We start from the raw sequence: 16,927 nt of genomic DNA, 5'->3' as shown, positions 1-16,927 counted from the left end.
ACTATTTACACTATTCTTAACACTGAGTTAAATACATCATCTTTGACCAACTCAAATTTGAGGACTAACAAATATTCCTTCTTTAATTTTTCCTTTACTTACATTCAAAAATTTCTGCCTAATGTACAATAATAATTTTTTTTTTGGGTTCAACTAAGGGCTCATGAATAATATTTTAACCATTTAGAGTTAAATTGTCTTGTTTCTTTCATTCTTTGGTAACATAATGTTTATCCTTAGCTTAGCTGTCCCATTCACAAAGAAAACACATGTACTTAGTATAGCCTAACTGCATGCCTAAAAAACTAGTTATAACTTTCAAATCACCACATATGTTCCAGCTACGTTTTTTATAATTTATTTTTTCAAGAAGATCTTTCATCACATTGTATGTCTCTTTCAAATTAATACCATAAACGATTGGTGTTGAAGGATATTTGTTACCATTTTGTAGTAGAACCACTTTTAAACTATACTTGGACGAATCTATGAAAAGGCGCCAGTCCTCAGGTTTATGAACTTCTTCTAAGTGCAACATAAGCTCATGAATAGTTGTGCTGTAAACCCAAATTATTTTCATCAATAAAGTACTGAGAAAGTTCTTTTTGTCGGTTTTGAAAGCCCAAACTTTTTGTATTTTTTTTAAAGTAATTTCCAACCCTGCAGTCTTGATCCTAGCAGTTCAGCTTGATTTTTTTGATAAATTTAAATCCCTAACCAAGTCATTTAATTCACCTTGTGATATAAATGTGGCTTATTGGAAGATAATTCAAAATCAAAATCATTGTTGTCTTCTTCAGTACTTCCTGATTCTTCATTGCTGCTTTTGAAACATACAATAACAGGTGGCTCAGGAACTAAATAATTTCACTGTGAGGTACAGGCCTGATTGCAGATTGCAATGAAGGATGCTAATGAAGTATGTTTAGATTTTTTAGAAATTCCAGACACACTTGTTAAACAAAAGTAACAGTCGGTTACATGATCCTTTGGTTCACGCTAAATCGTAGGTACACCAAATGGCAAAGCCATCCTTTTAAATATAAAGAACAATTAATGCATACTATATGAGAAGCCCACATCTTATCCTGATCACGAATTTTACACTGAAAGAACAAACGATATGGTTTTTTAATTAAAGGTGTAATGTTTTTCTATCTGATTTTATGGTAAACTCACATACATAACAAAAGGCATCCACATCATTTACACAATTCGAGGCATTATGACACTGCACTGTTAACAAATTTAAGGCAGCAATAAGACTGAACAAAATTGATTCATTCCTAAATCCAGTGCTTAACATAAACAACACAGCTGTGTTTTCAGCTACATATTTTGACCTGCACAGACATGATTAATCTTGTCCATGAAGGCTCGATCTTCAATATTCGAAATGTCATAATATGTGTCTATGATATGATTTAATTCTTTGTCTAGTATTGCTTATTTATTGCTTACAAATTATGTTAACAAAGTTAAATAATAAAAAATGAGCTAAAAAATGCAATATAGGAACTTAAAATGCTAACTATTCACTGAAAAATGAAAAAAATTCTTTAATTAAAATTTAACAATTTTTCAAAAATTATGGGTGATGAAAGATTCCAAATTCATATTCGTTTTAAGCATAAAAAATCAGATTAAAATCATGTATGCATGTTAGGAAACAAAAATTATGTTTATCAGTGTTATTTCAATTTACCCTTAGAGTTGTGACTTTTCTGCTGTTTGCTCATCATAACTCATACATAAAATAATCTTGAATTAACCAAACTTGAAGTATGAATTATTTTTACTAGACATAGCAGTTTACACAGTTGAAATTTATCCATGTTTTGCTCTTTTACTATATTAGTGTAAAAGAGTAATATATACTCACACATACATATAACATTAACTAACTATAATTTAACAGTTAAAAATGTTAAGAAAAGTGTTCAAAGCAATGTTTGAATTTGTTAGTTATTACTGAAATATGACAGTACTCAAATTAATCTTACAATTACAATGTCAACATAATCCAAGCCTAGATATTTCAGACTCTGATCAAATCCAGAAAGTATGCGATCTTCAGATCTATCAAACATCTCACTCCAATGTCTTCCATATCTGCTTACTTTTGTTGAAATATAATAAGCTTTCCTGGGTACTCCTGCCAAAGCCTGTAGCAGAGATGACATATGACAGTTAAAAAAGAATCATTCCATTTTATTTACTCATTACAGTAAATAATCATAAAATATGAATAAGAATAAGTGAAGCAGAAAAAAGTATGAATTTAAATAATGTCGTACAATATAAAGTCAAAATAGATTTTTATATTCTCTCACGTATGAGTAAAGAGAAAATCCTTCCATTTTCTGCACGTAGGAATGTTTTTTATGACACAATCTTTATATAATAAATAAATTTTTCTCATTTAAAATAATCAAATTAATCTCATTTAATAACTTAAATAAAAAATTAAACAGTACTTAAAAATTAAACATTATGTACTTGAATGAATTTAATTTTTATGGAATAATTTTCATATGTTAAAATATAAATTCAAGTTCATATTCTATTAGCAATTTCCAAAAATAAAATTACTTCAACCCCCGCATAAAAATTAATTATAAAATACATAAAATTAATTTATTTTAAATCTAAAAGGTTAGCATTCCATGAAGCACAACTAAACCGTAAAATATTAGATGAACAGGAATGAAACAGAGTAAGTTTCAATATTAATCAAAGGTATATCCAAATATGTCATAGACTCATCAAAATCAGTTAAGCTTTTCTTAAATTACTAAATTAATACTGCAGACTTACTGCAACATCTAGAAGTTAGGTGAACGTCAAAAAGAAAAAAATGGACATCTACTTTTGAATCAAATAGGGTATATTCAAAAGCAGGATAGAATAACTGAAAATGAATTAAAAATTTACATTATTGCACATTATCTGTGGAAAAATAAATAAATTATATTTCAGATAAAAAAAAAAAAAACAGTCTTTCATTAGTCTTGAATCAAGGTTTTGTCAGAGGAGTGAAAATTCTGTACAACTGCAAAGAGATTAATATTTATGAGTACGAATGCAGTGGATTGTATCAGTTACATTAAACATGAATATGTTTCACATCAAAACAGTTGAGACTGATTGCTTGTGTGTAATTTCTGCCTTAAAAGTACACACAAACTGTACAACTTACTTAAGTTACAAAAATAAAGCAAACTAATCAAAAACAGAACCTACTTTTTTAAGTTAATTTAATTAAAGGATACATTTAGAGGAATAAATTTAGATAAAATATAAATGCTTATTTATTTAGTCTTCATGATCTAACCTATAACTCATCTATTTAGGACTATTGTCAATGAATTGAATTATCATGAGGTACATGTTTAAAATCCAACAGATACACTTTTGAATATCTGAAACCATTGCTATAAAGAATAAGGCAGAAATACTAAAGTGCAACAATTTAGGACAGATGTATTCCTACTTTATGTATAGATAACTATGAATATCAAACCTGATAACAGATTTACTTACTCATAACAAAAGACAAAAATATAACAAGACAATGTAAACAGAAAACAGGTCTAAATCATAAAAAAGTCTTTTCATAAAATTAATAAAGTAGGACAAAAATGACTTGCAGAGCAAAAAAAAACAACCACATAAACTTTTACTATCCAACAAACCCATTACACCAGGAATATACAAAAATAAAATATTAGTATTAGGTAAAAAGGACACAGGCAGAAATAAAGATACAATCAGCAAACAAAACACTCAGTTATCCTGATTTGGCATTAGTGATAAGCCTAGTAAAGCAAATAAGAATACACAATAACACACACATATATATATATATATATATTTAAATATACTGGAACAATACAAAATATCCTGCCATACCAGCAGGGATTCAGGCTTCCTATCCATCACAAGGCACCTTAGGACTACTGTATTTGAATAAGAATGCTAATTTATAGATTGTGCAATATGTAAACTCCTACAGGAATTCAAGCCATAACCTTCGAGATGAATGCCTTTAATGCGATCACTACCCTGATATGAAGTATTTGGAAGAATACTCAATGAGTAAATTTGATACACAGTTTTGGCTTCATCCTAAAAAAATGTCTTACAGACCCAAAATAACCACCAGCAATAACTTCAGTGGAATAACTAACTTTAATAATTTAAATACATTAATAACAGCACCTCCAATCACTAACAAAACAAATAAAAAACAACAAAACAGTTAAATCAATTAACACAAATAAAGCACTTGAATCACATGTTAAATTTAGTCTAACATGTCTTTATCAGTAACAATGAAAGATTTTTGGAAAAAAGGTGATCTCTTCCCTGCAAAGCTGGAAAATTTGTCACAAATCAAAACACACAGTTGGCAATCTTTAAAAAGTTATATTTCAGACATTCCTCAACATATTTAACTTTATTACTTTGGTTAAGCAGGGCTAATGTTAATAAGGTTAGAAGGTGTTTTCAAGACTATCTAATACAATATCAGCTTAAACACTCCTATACAGCTATAAAGGTTAAATTCAAAGCAAATAAAATTAGCTCATTGATTAACAAACAGATGTTCACTGTTCATTATCTTCATACCTTACCAAGGAGCTCCTCTGAACGGCCCTGACCATAAGCTGGAGCTGTGTCAATATAATTAATACCTTTACGAATCGCTTCCCTCACAGTATTTATTGCTTCTTCTTCCAAATACTCCCTATAATTAATTGCAGTATTATAGATAACAAACTACAAATGCAGTTTTTCTAAAGCCAATTAGAACCACATTAATATTTCTAACTTCAATATGCATTTTGTGTTTATGGATTAAGTTATGACATTTAAAGATATGCTACTTATAAGAAGTGGTTAAAGAACTGATTAAGAATAAAAAAGTCATTAAGGTACAAAATTATTATTTAAAAAAATAGTATTTATTTGAACTTTTGTGCTTATCTATCTTAAAAGTTGGATGTTCCAGTCAGACAGTAAAACTTACTTACTTCCCTACGGGTGAGAATTTGATTAACACTACAAAATTACATTATTATTTGGTAATTATACACATTAATTTACTCGCATTCAATTTTAATGAAATTTGGAATATACTTTACTTAGGACCTAAGTTATTCATTATAATTTAAATTATTTTTGGAAAGGCCTTTCACGTGAGTTAGGTCTTTTGTAAGTTATACAGTATCCTCACCTAAAATTTCATAGTTCAGCTCTGTACAAGCGTAATATATTTTTGGGTTAAATTCTGTTATATGCCTGGCAGACATTATACTAAAATATACTCTGAACAAAATGACATTTATTTTTTAAAATCGGTTAACAAATGGTCAAGTTATGACAAAAAATTTATGTAATTTTGTCTGTTTTTAGTCCTCCACTTTACGTTCAATTTGATTAAATATCGTTAATTCTAATAAAGTAATAATTTTCTCATAACAGACCTAATAATTAAAAAAAACAAAACAACTACATGTGATAATCTTACTTTAATTGTTGTAGAACATTAGGTATACTTTTTTTTTAAATAAACAGTTAATTGTTAAAAGTTATAAGAGATGTTCAAAGTGTCCACCATTAGAAATTACACATGTCTCCAGTCTTTTTCTGAGAGATTGTCTTAACCGTTCAAAAATTCCGGGAGTTTTCCAAATTACCTGAAATCCATTTTGAATCCTTTGCTGAAGATCTTCAATGTTGAGTATTGAGTTGAATAAACAATGTGTTTCGAATGGTCCCACACATAGAAGTCAAGTGATCGGGCAGGCCAGGGCACTGGCCCTCTGTGGCTTATCCATTTTTCATGGAAAGTTTCATGCAGGAAATCTGATACCGACTGACTGAAATGTGCTTGAGCTCCATTGTTATGAAACCACCTATTTCCTCTTAATTGAAGAGGTTCCAAAAAATGTGGAAGATTTTCAGCAAATGAAAAAGATAATTTTCTCCATTTAAATGATTTGGTAGAGTGACAAAACCCAAAAGATAGTCATTAAAAGTACCTGCCTTTCAGGAAAAACCTTGTTAATGGCTACTTTGGAAGGTACCATGAGGATTCTCATTGCTCCAAATATGCTGGTTGTAATAGTTTTGAACACCATTCCTGTTGAAAGAAGCTTTATTTTTACAGTCAACACGATCAACAGTAACAGTTGCAGTATAAAATTATTCCAAAGTGAAAAATTAATATAAATTGTTTTATTATTATGCAATGTTAATTTTATTTTGAGAAAATTATTACTTAATTTGATACTAATTTACAGTATTAGAATTAATATAAAAACATATGTATAACATACAAAAAAAAATATATTTATATTAATATAATATATTAATTAAACAATAAAAACAATTAATATTAGGTTCAATCGAATTTAACGTAAAAGAGGACATGAAAACAGACACAAAATTACAACATAAATTTTCTGGCGTAACTCGGCTATTTGGTAATCGATTTAAAAAAATAAAATGTAAGTTTATTCAAAATAAAAGGCTTAATATTTTAGCAAAAACACACTTTTGATAAAACTTATATCTATGGAGATATACGGAGATAACGGATTGAAAAATAAAAATGGCCGTCATTTTTTAATTTGCGAAGGTATTAAGTCCTGATTTTTTGGTAATTTTAAAACTTTACTACCAAGACGCTTACCAAATATTAATGTGATGTGTTTATCCGAACTTGAGGTATATATTTTTATATAAAAATAACAAAATAGTGGACAGGAGGGGATATCGCCATTTTTCCGAAGGATAATTTTTGCTTAGTTTTACCGAAAAAGTATAGCCAGCCCACCATTTTAGAAAAAGCCTGTATAACCTTAAAGCAAGCTAACCGTGAAACTACAGTCAGAGGCATTGTTTAAAACAAGTAGTGCAACAGGGATTAACAATTGAAAACTTGGATGATTTTACTAAAACGGCTATCAGAAAAAAAAATTATTCGTTTTATTTCAATAACGAGCTTCTTAACTCGAACAAAACATTAAATGCCGAGAATACCGACTCTGAACTGCCGAATTTTTCTAGAAGTACATCACGTCGTGCTTTAAAATCAATCAACTGTCGTTTCACGTCCAAAACCCCCTTTAATGGTTGAATGTGAAGTTATTTTATTTCATGGCACAGGGAATATTTAAGAGAAATTATGCGATATGAAGAGGGTAAGACAATTTATTATCTAGGTGAAACTTTGGTTAATGCGAGACATGTGCGGGAAAATATATGGATAGATAAAGAAATAAAGAGCTTAAAACACACTTATATGGAAGGTTTCTCAACTGGGTTGAAAACCCCGGCTGGAAAAGTAAACGATTAATAGTAACGCACGTAGGAAGTGAAAGTGGTTATTTAAACGTGGTTTATGGTTATTCCAGATCTTCCCAGGAGAAGAGTATTACGATGAAATTAATGGTAACAATTTTATGCAGGGTGTAAAAAAGTGTCGAAATTGTTGCTGAAGGATGCGTCACATTAATGTGATGAATAATGCGCCTTAATATAGCGGTAACGCACTTTCTTAAAATTTTAATGTCATTTTCTCATACTAATTTTTGTATTACAAATCATCTTCATGTTAAAAGTAAAGAGAAGTGGTTTTTTCTCGGATGGATAGAGCTAAATCAAATTAAAATCATCGTTTTGGTTTCATGAGACAAGGTTTACGCCTAGATCACATCTTAGTTTTGTAAGACTCGACTAGACTAGCGTTAGTCGAATTTTTTTCTGTTTAGCCTCCGGAACCACCGTGTGGTAGTCTCAGGTCGACCATTTCTGGGATGTGTGGTTAATTGAAACCCAACCACTAAAGAACACCGGTATCCACGATCTAGTATTCAAATCTGAATAAAAGTAACTGTCTTTACTTGGATTTGAACGTTGGAACTCTCGACTTCGAAATCAGCCGATTTGCGAAGACGCGTTCTTACCACTAGACCAACCCGATGGGTTATCAACATATATATTTTTTTAAACCTCTGGGTCTACCGTTAGGTATTGCTTCAGAGGATGAAATGAATGATTTTTACGTGTATGAAAATGCTATGCCTGACCGGGATTCGAACCCGGAACCTCCTGATGAAAGGCCGAGAGGCTACCACTCGCGCCACAGAGGCCAACAATATCAACATAATCTTTCTTTTTCCAGTTTAGCCTCCGGTAATTACCGTTCAGATAATACTTCAGAGGATGATATGTATAACCCACCGGATTGGTCTAGTGGTTAACGCGTCTTCCCAAATCAGCTGATTTGGAAGTCGAGAGTTCCAGCGTTCAAGTCCTAGTAAAGCCAGTTATTTTTACACGGATTTGAATACTAAATCGTGGATACCGGTGTTCTTTGGTGGTTGGGTTTCAATTAACCACACATCTCAGGAACGGTCGAACTGAGAATGTACAAGACTACACTTCATTTATACATATCATCCTCATTCATCCTCCGAAGAATTATCTAAACGGTAGTTACCGGAGGCTAAACAGGAAAAAGAAAGAAAAGTCTTGTACAGTCTCAGTTCGACCATTCCTGAGATGTGTGATTAATTGAAATCCAGCCACCAAAGGAACATCGGTATTCACGATCTAGTGGATAATAATCTATAATATCAAAATAATCTAATCAAACTTAACCTAACGCTTGCTAACTTCGTCTAATAAACATTAAATATACAAATTACATACAACTTATAAATAACAAAAGTGATATTTAAACTAAATACAAAATAGTATTGAATTATAAGATGCATTTAAAATTATAGTGAATAAACGACAAAGAACAAAGTTAAGTTTAAGTTAATTTTACCGGGTAAAGTAAGAGTCGCTAACTAAGATTGAATTACATTAATAAAACGTGATAATGCCATACCGTCGACAAACGAACCACGAGTCATTACTAGATGACTAATGCCATCTAGTGGAGACTAACAGAACTGAGATGTCTAGAAGTAGTACAATCTGCCGGTCATATAACGAAGTTAAACCTATTTTTGACTAAATAATTTGGTTTAAGTGAAATTAGATTACGAATGAGATTAGATTCGCTTACGACTTAATTACGTTAGATTAAGCTTAAAGTGTGGGATTTGGTAAATCTGCAATATACATTTACTGAGTAAATAACTTGGTTTATGAGAAATTAAACTGAGTTTAATTAGGTTTAGGTAACTAACGATTCCATGTACTGAACTTTTTTTTTACCTCTTAGACCACCGTTAAATATTATTTCAGAGGATGAGATAAATGACAATTTTGTAGCGTGTGAAAATGCCATGCCTGACCGGGATTCGGACCCGGGACCTCGAGGCTACCGTGTCCTCAAGGTCGTGCTTATGGACCACAGCTCGCCGGCCCTCTTAAGACTGCAGTCCACCGCAATCCCGCCGTACTACCATGAATTGCATTCAGTGCCGCAGCCCTGTCGGCACCATGCATTTGTAAGTATAGTTCGCCCCCACCGCCCAACCACAAAGACAGAATCACTCACTTCCTGATTCTCTATGGACTGTTACACCTGCTTTACGAGGTCAGCGGACGACCGAGCAACGACCGTACTAGTTTCCTTCTCGGCCGGCGTGGAACGCCGCAACGGGGTAGGAACCACAAATCGCTCTCCGGCAGGAGCTTGCTTCCCCACCACCATGACGCCAGATCCCTCCCAGCTACGTACAAGGCCATCTGTTCGAGGCACTTCCCATACCGACCAGGCGGAAGAAACATCGGGTCAACCGACTCAAAAGTTTGTAACATTAACTCTTGCTTTGCTTGCTAAACGCGTCTAATTAACCTCGAATATTAAATTGGAGAACTGTTAGGCTGGATCCATAACTGTATACAATAACCAATTATTTAGTTCGAAAATAATGTATATAACACTTGTACAGTGCTGAATTACGAAATTTTTGGTGTCGGTACTGCGTACCTTACGAGGGGCAACTCGAGTGAAAGGTTTTTCCGAGAATAAGTTCAATTGTATCGAATAACTTAGGTCCTAAATAAGGAACATTCCAAATTTCATCAATATCAGAAGTTGTCCATAATTGTGTATAATTACAGATTATTTAAATTACAGATAAATTTCTGAATTATAGCTTCACAAAAAATACAAATTTAATAATAACCACATTTAAGGAAACTGATAAAAATAGTTTTTACCAAATCCTGCAAAATTTTTTTGGTATCAACTAGCTTGCCACCAAAGTAGTGTAATAATTTTTTATTAGCTTTACAGAAATACAAATTGTTTTAAATAGTTTTAAATTTAATATGTAAATATCCAGTTTATAGCTGCTTTGAGCAATGGGATTTTCATTTCAAAAATAACAGGAAAACTATGAAAACCAATTCTTCAGTATCCTGAAAGGAGGTTTCCTTAATATATATATTTTTTTCCAAGAGGTTTTTTTAGCCTCTGGGAATCACCATCAGGTATTACTTCAGAGGATGAATAATTTGTATATTGAGTACATTTATCTACTTGTGTTAGGTAAAACTCACTGTACTCAATGAGTACAAAGGGTAAAAGGTGGGTAAATTAATTAATATAGAAATTATGCTGACCTTAGCAGAAAATGTATATTTTTTAATAATAATTTTAATTAGATTACCTTACTTTATAATCTATATTGCCTAAGATTTCTACAGCAAATAACAATTGAAAACAAAGTAAATTTAAAAAAAACACAGTCACAAATTTACTGCAATGAAAATATTTGGTTTAATAAATCTAACATTCAAAAATAATATTTGTTAAAATATTTCAAATAGTGCACTTTTTGAAATGCATTATTCTTATTTAACCTCATCTAAAATCTACGCATAACTAATTTAATTAATATATGAAAGATGTAACTGATTTTGTTGTATTATTTCAAATGATTTTTATGAATATCCAAGGTTCTTTATCAGAATCAGCTTCTGATAAACAAAATATTTAGTATATTTTATCACTTTAAAACAGTATTATAGCATGGGTGAGGAATGACTAACTACATGTAAGTTTTCTACCAGTATTAGAAATAGACTATAATAGGTAATAGAAATCATCACTAGTATAAGTAAAAGGTATAACTTAAAACCATGTAACAGATAAATTATAATGGATATATAAACCAGACTGTGATCTAGTAGGGTGGACTGCAATTGAATATATTTTGACTTTAGGGATAAATATTACAAGAATTGTCAGATTTTTATAGTGTTTATATATATTAAAAAAAAAAATAGCCATACAGTATTATATATGTTGAACACATTTTTAAAATATTCAGGCCCTGAAAGATTTTCCAGGTAAATTCAACAATTTTAATGCTCTGATTTCAGTTGTTGAACTTTGTTAAATATCTTAAACTGGACTATAGCTAGCAAATTCCATAACTAGAGTGTTTCAAATATTGAAGCATTATTTATTATAGTGTTTTAAAAGAATCTACTGAATCTCATATTACTTTTATATTTTTCAATTATTATTTATACTTTTCATGATGCTATACATCTTACCCCAACTCACAGAAATGCAGATAAATCATTCTAATGAATTTAGTTTTAAATGATAAATTGAGGTTACAATGAGATTTTTTAGTATTACATGGACATTGCCAGATTTTTTGAGCACCCAACTTTATATCTGCAAAGATTACATTTATTTTTAAACCTGAATTTTTAAAGCTGTAAGAGATTTAGTAATTTATGAACAATTAGAGGTAAAATCTTCAGAATCAGAGCTCTAAAAACAGTTTTTCTTTTCAGATTCAATTAAATCTGCAATTAATATCTGAAAAAAATTATATGCAATTAAATAAACATAAAGATGAACAGGCTAAGTGATGTATCGTATCAAGGCTATTGCGACTTCTTATAAGATTAATTAAGTTTTGCTGTCAAATCTTGAACCTAAAATTAGGTTAGAGATAAAGTTATTCACAAACTAAAAAACTGATCCAAAATTTAGAAGATTCTTTACCAAAAATTCTTTACCATTATAACAAGAAAATGCTTCTTTTTTTAAAGTCTTACTTCCAATAAAAGTTCCATTCTTTAAACAGCATGAAACATGATGGCATATAAATAAAAAAATTATAAATAATTTTTTTTCAGATGACATGGAAATTGTTCTTCCACAGGACTTTTGGAATTCCTTCAGTGGACATACCAGTGTGATACTGTAACAGTAGATTTTTTCAAACTCAAACATAAAAGCAACAAATTTATTCAATCTTATTTTTCCTATTAATTATAAATCTGAGTAATTACCACTGTGTACATCAGACTAAATGCGTATTACACGTAAAAAATTTAATTTCTGATAAATAGTAAATAACAAAATATAAATTTATTTAAAAAAATTCTACACAAATATAATCAGCTGTATAGCTGCAACAAGTTTTCAATTCTTTTATAAGCTCCAACTCAATTATCAATGACTTATAGACTTTACTGCTGTTAACATCAACGTAGTGAAAACTATTTGTACCTTATGAAGTATTCTGTTAGTCATCATAAGAGAATTAATCAAGCAGTATCTATTAGTTATTACAAGTGAATAACAACATAAGTGAATAAAGACCCAACCTAAAGTTGGTTCTACAGAGCGCTCACAAAATGGCCAAAGTGCTTTGCATTTCGTAAAAAAATACACATATAAATACTTGCATCAATAATTATAAATGATATCGAAACAAAATATGCTGATCAGTAAGTATTTAACTTACCCATAAGTTACGGCACCACCCAAAGGACCACCGCCGAAAGAAAGTTTTGATACTTTAAGACCTGTTTTGCCTAAATCAGTATATTCCATTTGAAGCACGGATTCCTTATCATGGAAACCTTCTACGTAAGTCGGCGGAAGAGGCATCGCAGAAATTATAAATAAAAACAATGTTGAATGTTGAAGTGAAAGCCAAAAGAATTAACTGCAGTTTAATAACAATACAATAACTACGCCCAACTCATAATAAAATACATTTTTACTAATGAAATCAATAAGAAATTAATCACGGAGAGAAGATAATGAACCGTTAACATACACAAAAAATAAATGATTACTTGTTACTAAGTAGCCTCCCACCATATAGAGTCAATGTCGAAGTGTCTGTAGGCGCATGCGCAACAGCGCTGATTAGTGATTGGATGTCGCATATGTCAACATCATACAAATCTGTTCAGTGAGTGTTTTGTATGAGATTATGATTCTTAACCGACTTCACAAAAAAAAGAGTTTTTTTTTCGACCCTTAGTATCTTTTGATAACTTCCTGGTGGTGTTAATCTTTACTCCCCAGGGCAAAGGCCTACTCTCCCCCCATAACAACATACATGCATGTAAACAACCGATTAATAATCACATATATACAGACCACAAAAATTTTTATATTGTATATTTTGTAACGTAATTACGACCAAATGAATTTAGCGATTTTCTTGAAATTGGTTCCTAAGAAATAGGCGGAACAAATTATGTTAATGATTTTTCATAAAATTTTCTGTTTCAAAATAGCAGCCCATTTAACCATTTTGAAGAACGTCGGTTGTGAGACATCTAATCATGGAGTCCCGCCTGAAGATTTTATTGCACATAATACGTACTTTATGAACTTTATGCATCTTAACTTTGTTAAGATTCTAATATTTATTGTAAATGCTATAGTTAAGAAAAAACAAAAAAACATACTGAATTAGTCGTCGTACAGCAAATATTAAGAAAACTTTTATTGCAATGTGCTAAACCTTCTACTATCGACTACGATTGACAGTTTCAGTCGCTAACTTATTCCAAATTCACTTTAATAATCCAGTTTTTTTGTAGATCTCATTTTGCTAAATTCAGTACGACATGAGTACGGTGTATACTGTTTATAGATCTAGTGGTAATAATTAATTATAATAATATTATTTTTACTTTATTTTATATTTATATAATTATGATCATTTCATAGATTATTATGTGGTTGTTAGTGAAGTTGAATTGTTTTTTCTCTTACGGCAAAAAAATGGTTTGGAACAATGAAGGACTTACTTTTTTTACTGTTTAGCCTCCAGGAATTACCGTCAGGTACTACTTCAGAAGATGAATGAGGATGGTATGAGTGTAAGTGAAGCGTAGTCTTGTACAGTCAGGTCAACCATTTCTGAAATGTGTGGTTAATTAAAACACAACTACCAAAGAACGTCGGTATCCACGATCTAGTATTCAAATTCGAATGAAGGACTAAATATTATTTAACTACAGTTGCTGCTTAATTACGAGTAGTCATGTGTTACTTTAAGTATGACTAAAATTTAACTTAACTAGCTTTTCCCTGTGGAAATTTGAATGATGTCATCAATGATAATATGGAACTCATTTGTTTCCTGTGGATACTGGTGACAGTTGTTAACCCATTGGTTTCGGTGATAAGGTACGTTTTAATCAACTTTATTTTGGTGAACTTTAAATGAAATAATGAAGAAAGAAAGAAAAAAGTTAAATCGTTGAGCTTCTCTCTATATTTGGCACCAACTGAAGACAAAAATACTGCAACATGGTGTCTAGTTACAGCAAGCTTCAAGCAGACTAATACGTCTTGGTCAACTGCTTCCTGATTACGACTGTACATTGCTAAACTAATAACCTATTGCTTCTTGATAGAATTAAAAACATGTCAATTGTAATACTTTTTATCTTACAGTATAAAATGGAAAATATGATTTCAGAAGTAGAACCCCAACTGAATATCATCACTATTGTTCTTGCTTATTCCCGTTAGTTTTATGTACTGCCTAGTGCAGTAATTTAAAAAAAAAGTCATGATCACTGTAGAACAATACAGGAGGGGTAAAATGCAATCAATTGACTTTACGCTGAAAATATATTGATTTCAACCAAAAGGTAGTCAAACTTGACCAGCATTTGTTCCTATTCTTTATTCCTTAAAAAAACCTATACAATGAAATTGATATTTTACCTTTATTTAATATTATGTCATTAAATAAGTTACCTGTCTTAACAAAAAAAAATCTTTTGTAAAACAAAGGCCAATAAAACATTCCTAAATTTCAATTAAGTGACTTGATTTTATCAGTCTCGGTACATTTACAGATTCTTTCAAATATACTATAATAAGCAGTTTTACAAAAGAAATTTAAAAAAAAATCAATATTCATCAAGAGAATAGAAAATTATTTTGAAATTTTGCTTAGATACTGAAATTTGTTTTATGCAGTAAATAAATAATCAATTACAAATGATAAAATGTAAAAACAGGCTAATGCCTAAGGCTCATGAGGAGTGTTACAATATTTTTATAATTAGGCAGTGACCGAGTACGGAAGTACAGTATACTGTTAAAGCGTATTTTCCTGATATTTTATAAAATATAAACTATGTTTGATTGCTTAAATAAATTCTTTATAAAGTAATGTACAAGAAAACAGCCTTTAATTTGACAAACAGTTGTTTCTTGTAGAGGATTGTTTTACAAAATCAAAAACTCAAGCTTGGGAGTTCTCATTAGCCAAACTATAATTATAAATTTCAGTTAAATTTAACACAATCAATATATTGATGAAAGCTATAAAACGTTCACTTCTTCACAAGTAAATCTTTTTATCTTCACAAGTAATAATTTCCTAAATGTAATAATGTAAGTGTAAGTAGTGATATAATAATAGAATTTTATTTGCTTGGCTATCAATACAAAGATAATATTAAATAAACAGAATTTTAAAAACATAATCAAGCTGTTTGTCCCCAGCTGAAATAAAAGTTGACTTGTTAATAGCTACAAAGAAGCCTACTTTAAAATTATATAAATAAAAATGTTTAATATACTACAAAAACATTCATGGTAGACGTTACCGTATATGGTAGACCTGAATGAAGAGTAATTAATTAATACCAGCGATAACTATATTTGACGTGAGGACTAAATGTAACAAACATAAATAAATCAAATATTTATTATAAATTAAATACTGGTAATGAAAATGAATTTGTTTTATGCATATGCATTCCACATAATCACAATCCGTAGATGAGGAATGAACGTAGGATTTTCCGTAATATAACTGATATAAAACACCACTGAAATAAAATTAAAGTTAATGCAACCCAAATATATGCATATATGCATTAATATAATCGAAACATACTACTGCAATATAATTCATACCCTTAGGCGATCTATAATCAAGGAAAACACAAGAACTCTTCTGTAAATATATTACTTCAAAATAAATCAGTTGATAAACAAATCAAAATAATTTTCTCCACACCATAGGTGGGTGTAAGATGGTAATTGATCTACATAAACACGCCTGTGTCACACACATATACACTCATTCCATGTATATATACACAAATTAGTGATACTGAAAAAGGGCCATTATTTTGTCATGGATGAATTGATATTTGTTGATAAAAAATGTAGTTGGTATGAACAATGTTCAGTAAGTCTCATAAGAAAATATCCAGCACTTTATTTTTATGAAAGTATTCCATGATAGTAGTCAATATTATTACATGCTCGTTATGTCATCTATGTAACTTCATAATTTTTCTATAGCATTTAATGTAGCAACTGCATTTAAAAAAAAAAATATATATATATATATACACATATTTATATGTATATATTACTCATGGCATTTTACTACTCGGGTTATCAAAACGTACATAGTTGATTTTCATTTTTTTAAATAATCATTCCTTACTAAAATACTATTATGTAACAAAAACAATTGCAGATAACTGGAAAACCGTTCATCAATAAAATGCCTAAATTGGGTGAGGACAAGGTTGTATATTATTAGTTAATATAGTTTTTTATTGAGCTTATTTTTGGTGAATTTTGTAGGGGTGTAAAATTAATTTAGATTAAAAAGTTCTCAAATTTTCTTTTGATCTTTTG

The 16,927-nt window shown here is 30.3% G+C and overlaps 1 protein-coding gene across 1 annotated transcript in view; it reads right to left on the bottom strand.

Annotated features, from left to right (window-relative positions):
- The window catches only part of LOC142319530 (uncharacterized), a 33,434-nt gene extending 20,337 nt beyond the window's left edge, over nt 1-13,097 (bottom strand). The window contains exons 1-3 of the mRNA XM_075356916.1: nt 12,750-13,097; nt 4,633-4,750; nt 2,004-2,165 (exon numbers count right to left, since the gene is read on the bottom strand). Of these exons, the coding sequence (XP_075213031.1) occupies nt 2,004-2,165; nt 4,633-4,750; nt 12,750-12,895 (426 nt within the window). The 5' untranslated portion in view covers nt 12,896-13,097. The remainder of the gene's footprint in view (nt 1-2,003; nt 2,166-4,632; nt 4,751-12,749) is intronic.
- Nucleotides 13,098-16,927: the final 3,830 nt, after the last annotated feature.

This window comes from Lycorma delicatula, chromosome 2, assembly GCF_047948215.1.
Source record: "Lycorma delicatula isolate Av1 chromosome 2, ASM4794821v1, whole genome shotgun sequence".
NCBI lineage: Eukaryota > Metazoa > Arthropoda > Insecta > Hemiptera > Fulgoridae > Lycorma > Lycorma delicatula.
Note: the sequence above shows the minus strand (reverse complement) of the source record. Positions and strands in the feature narration are given on the sequence as shown.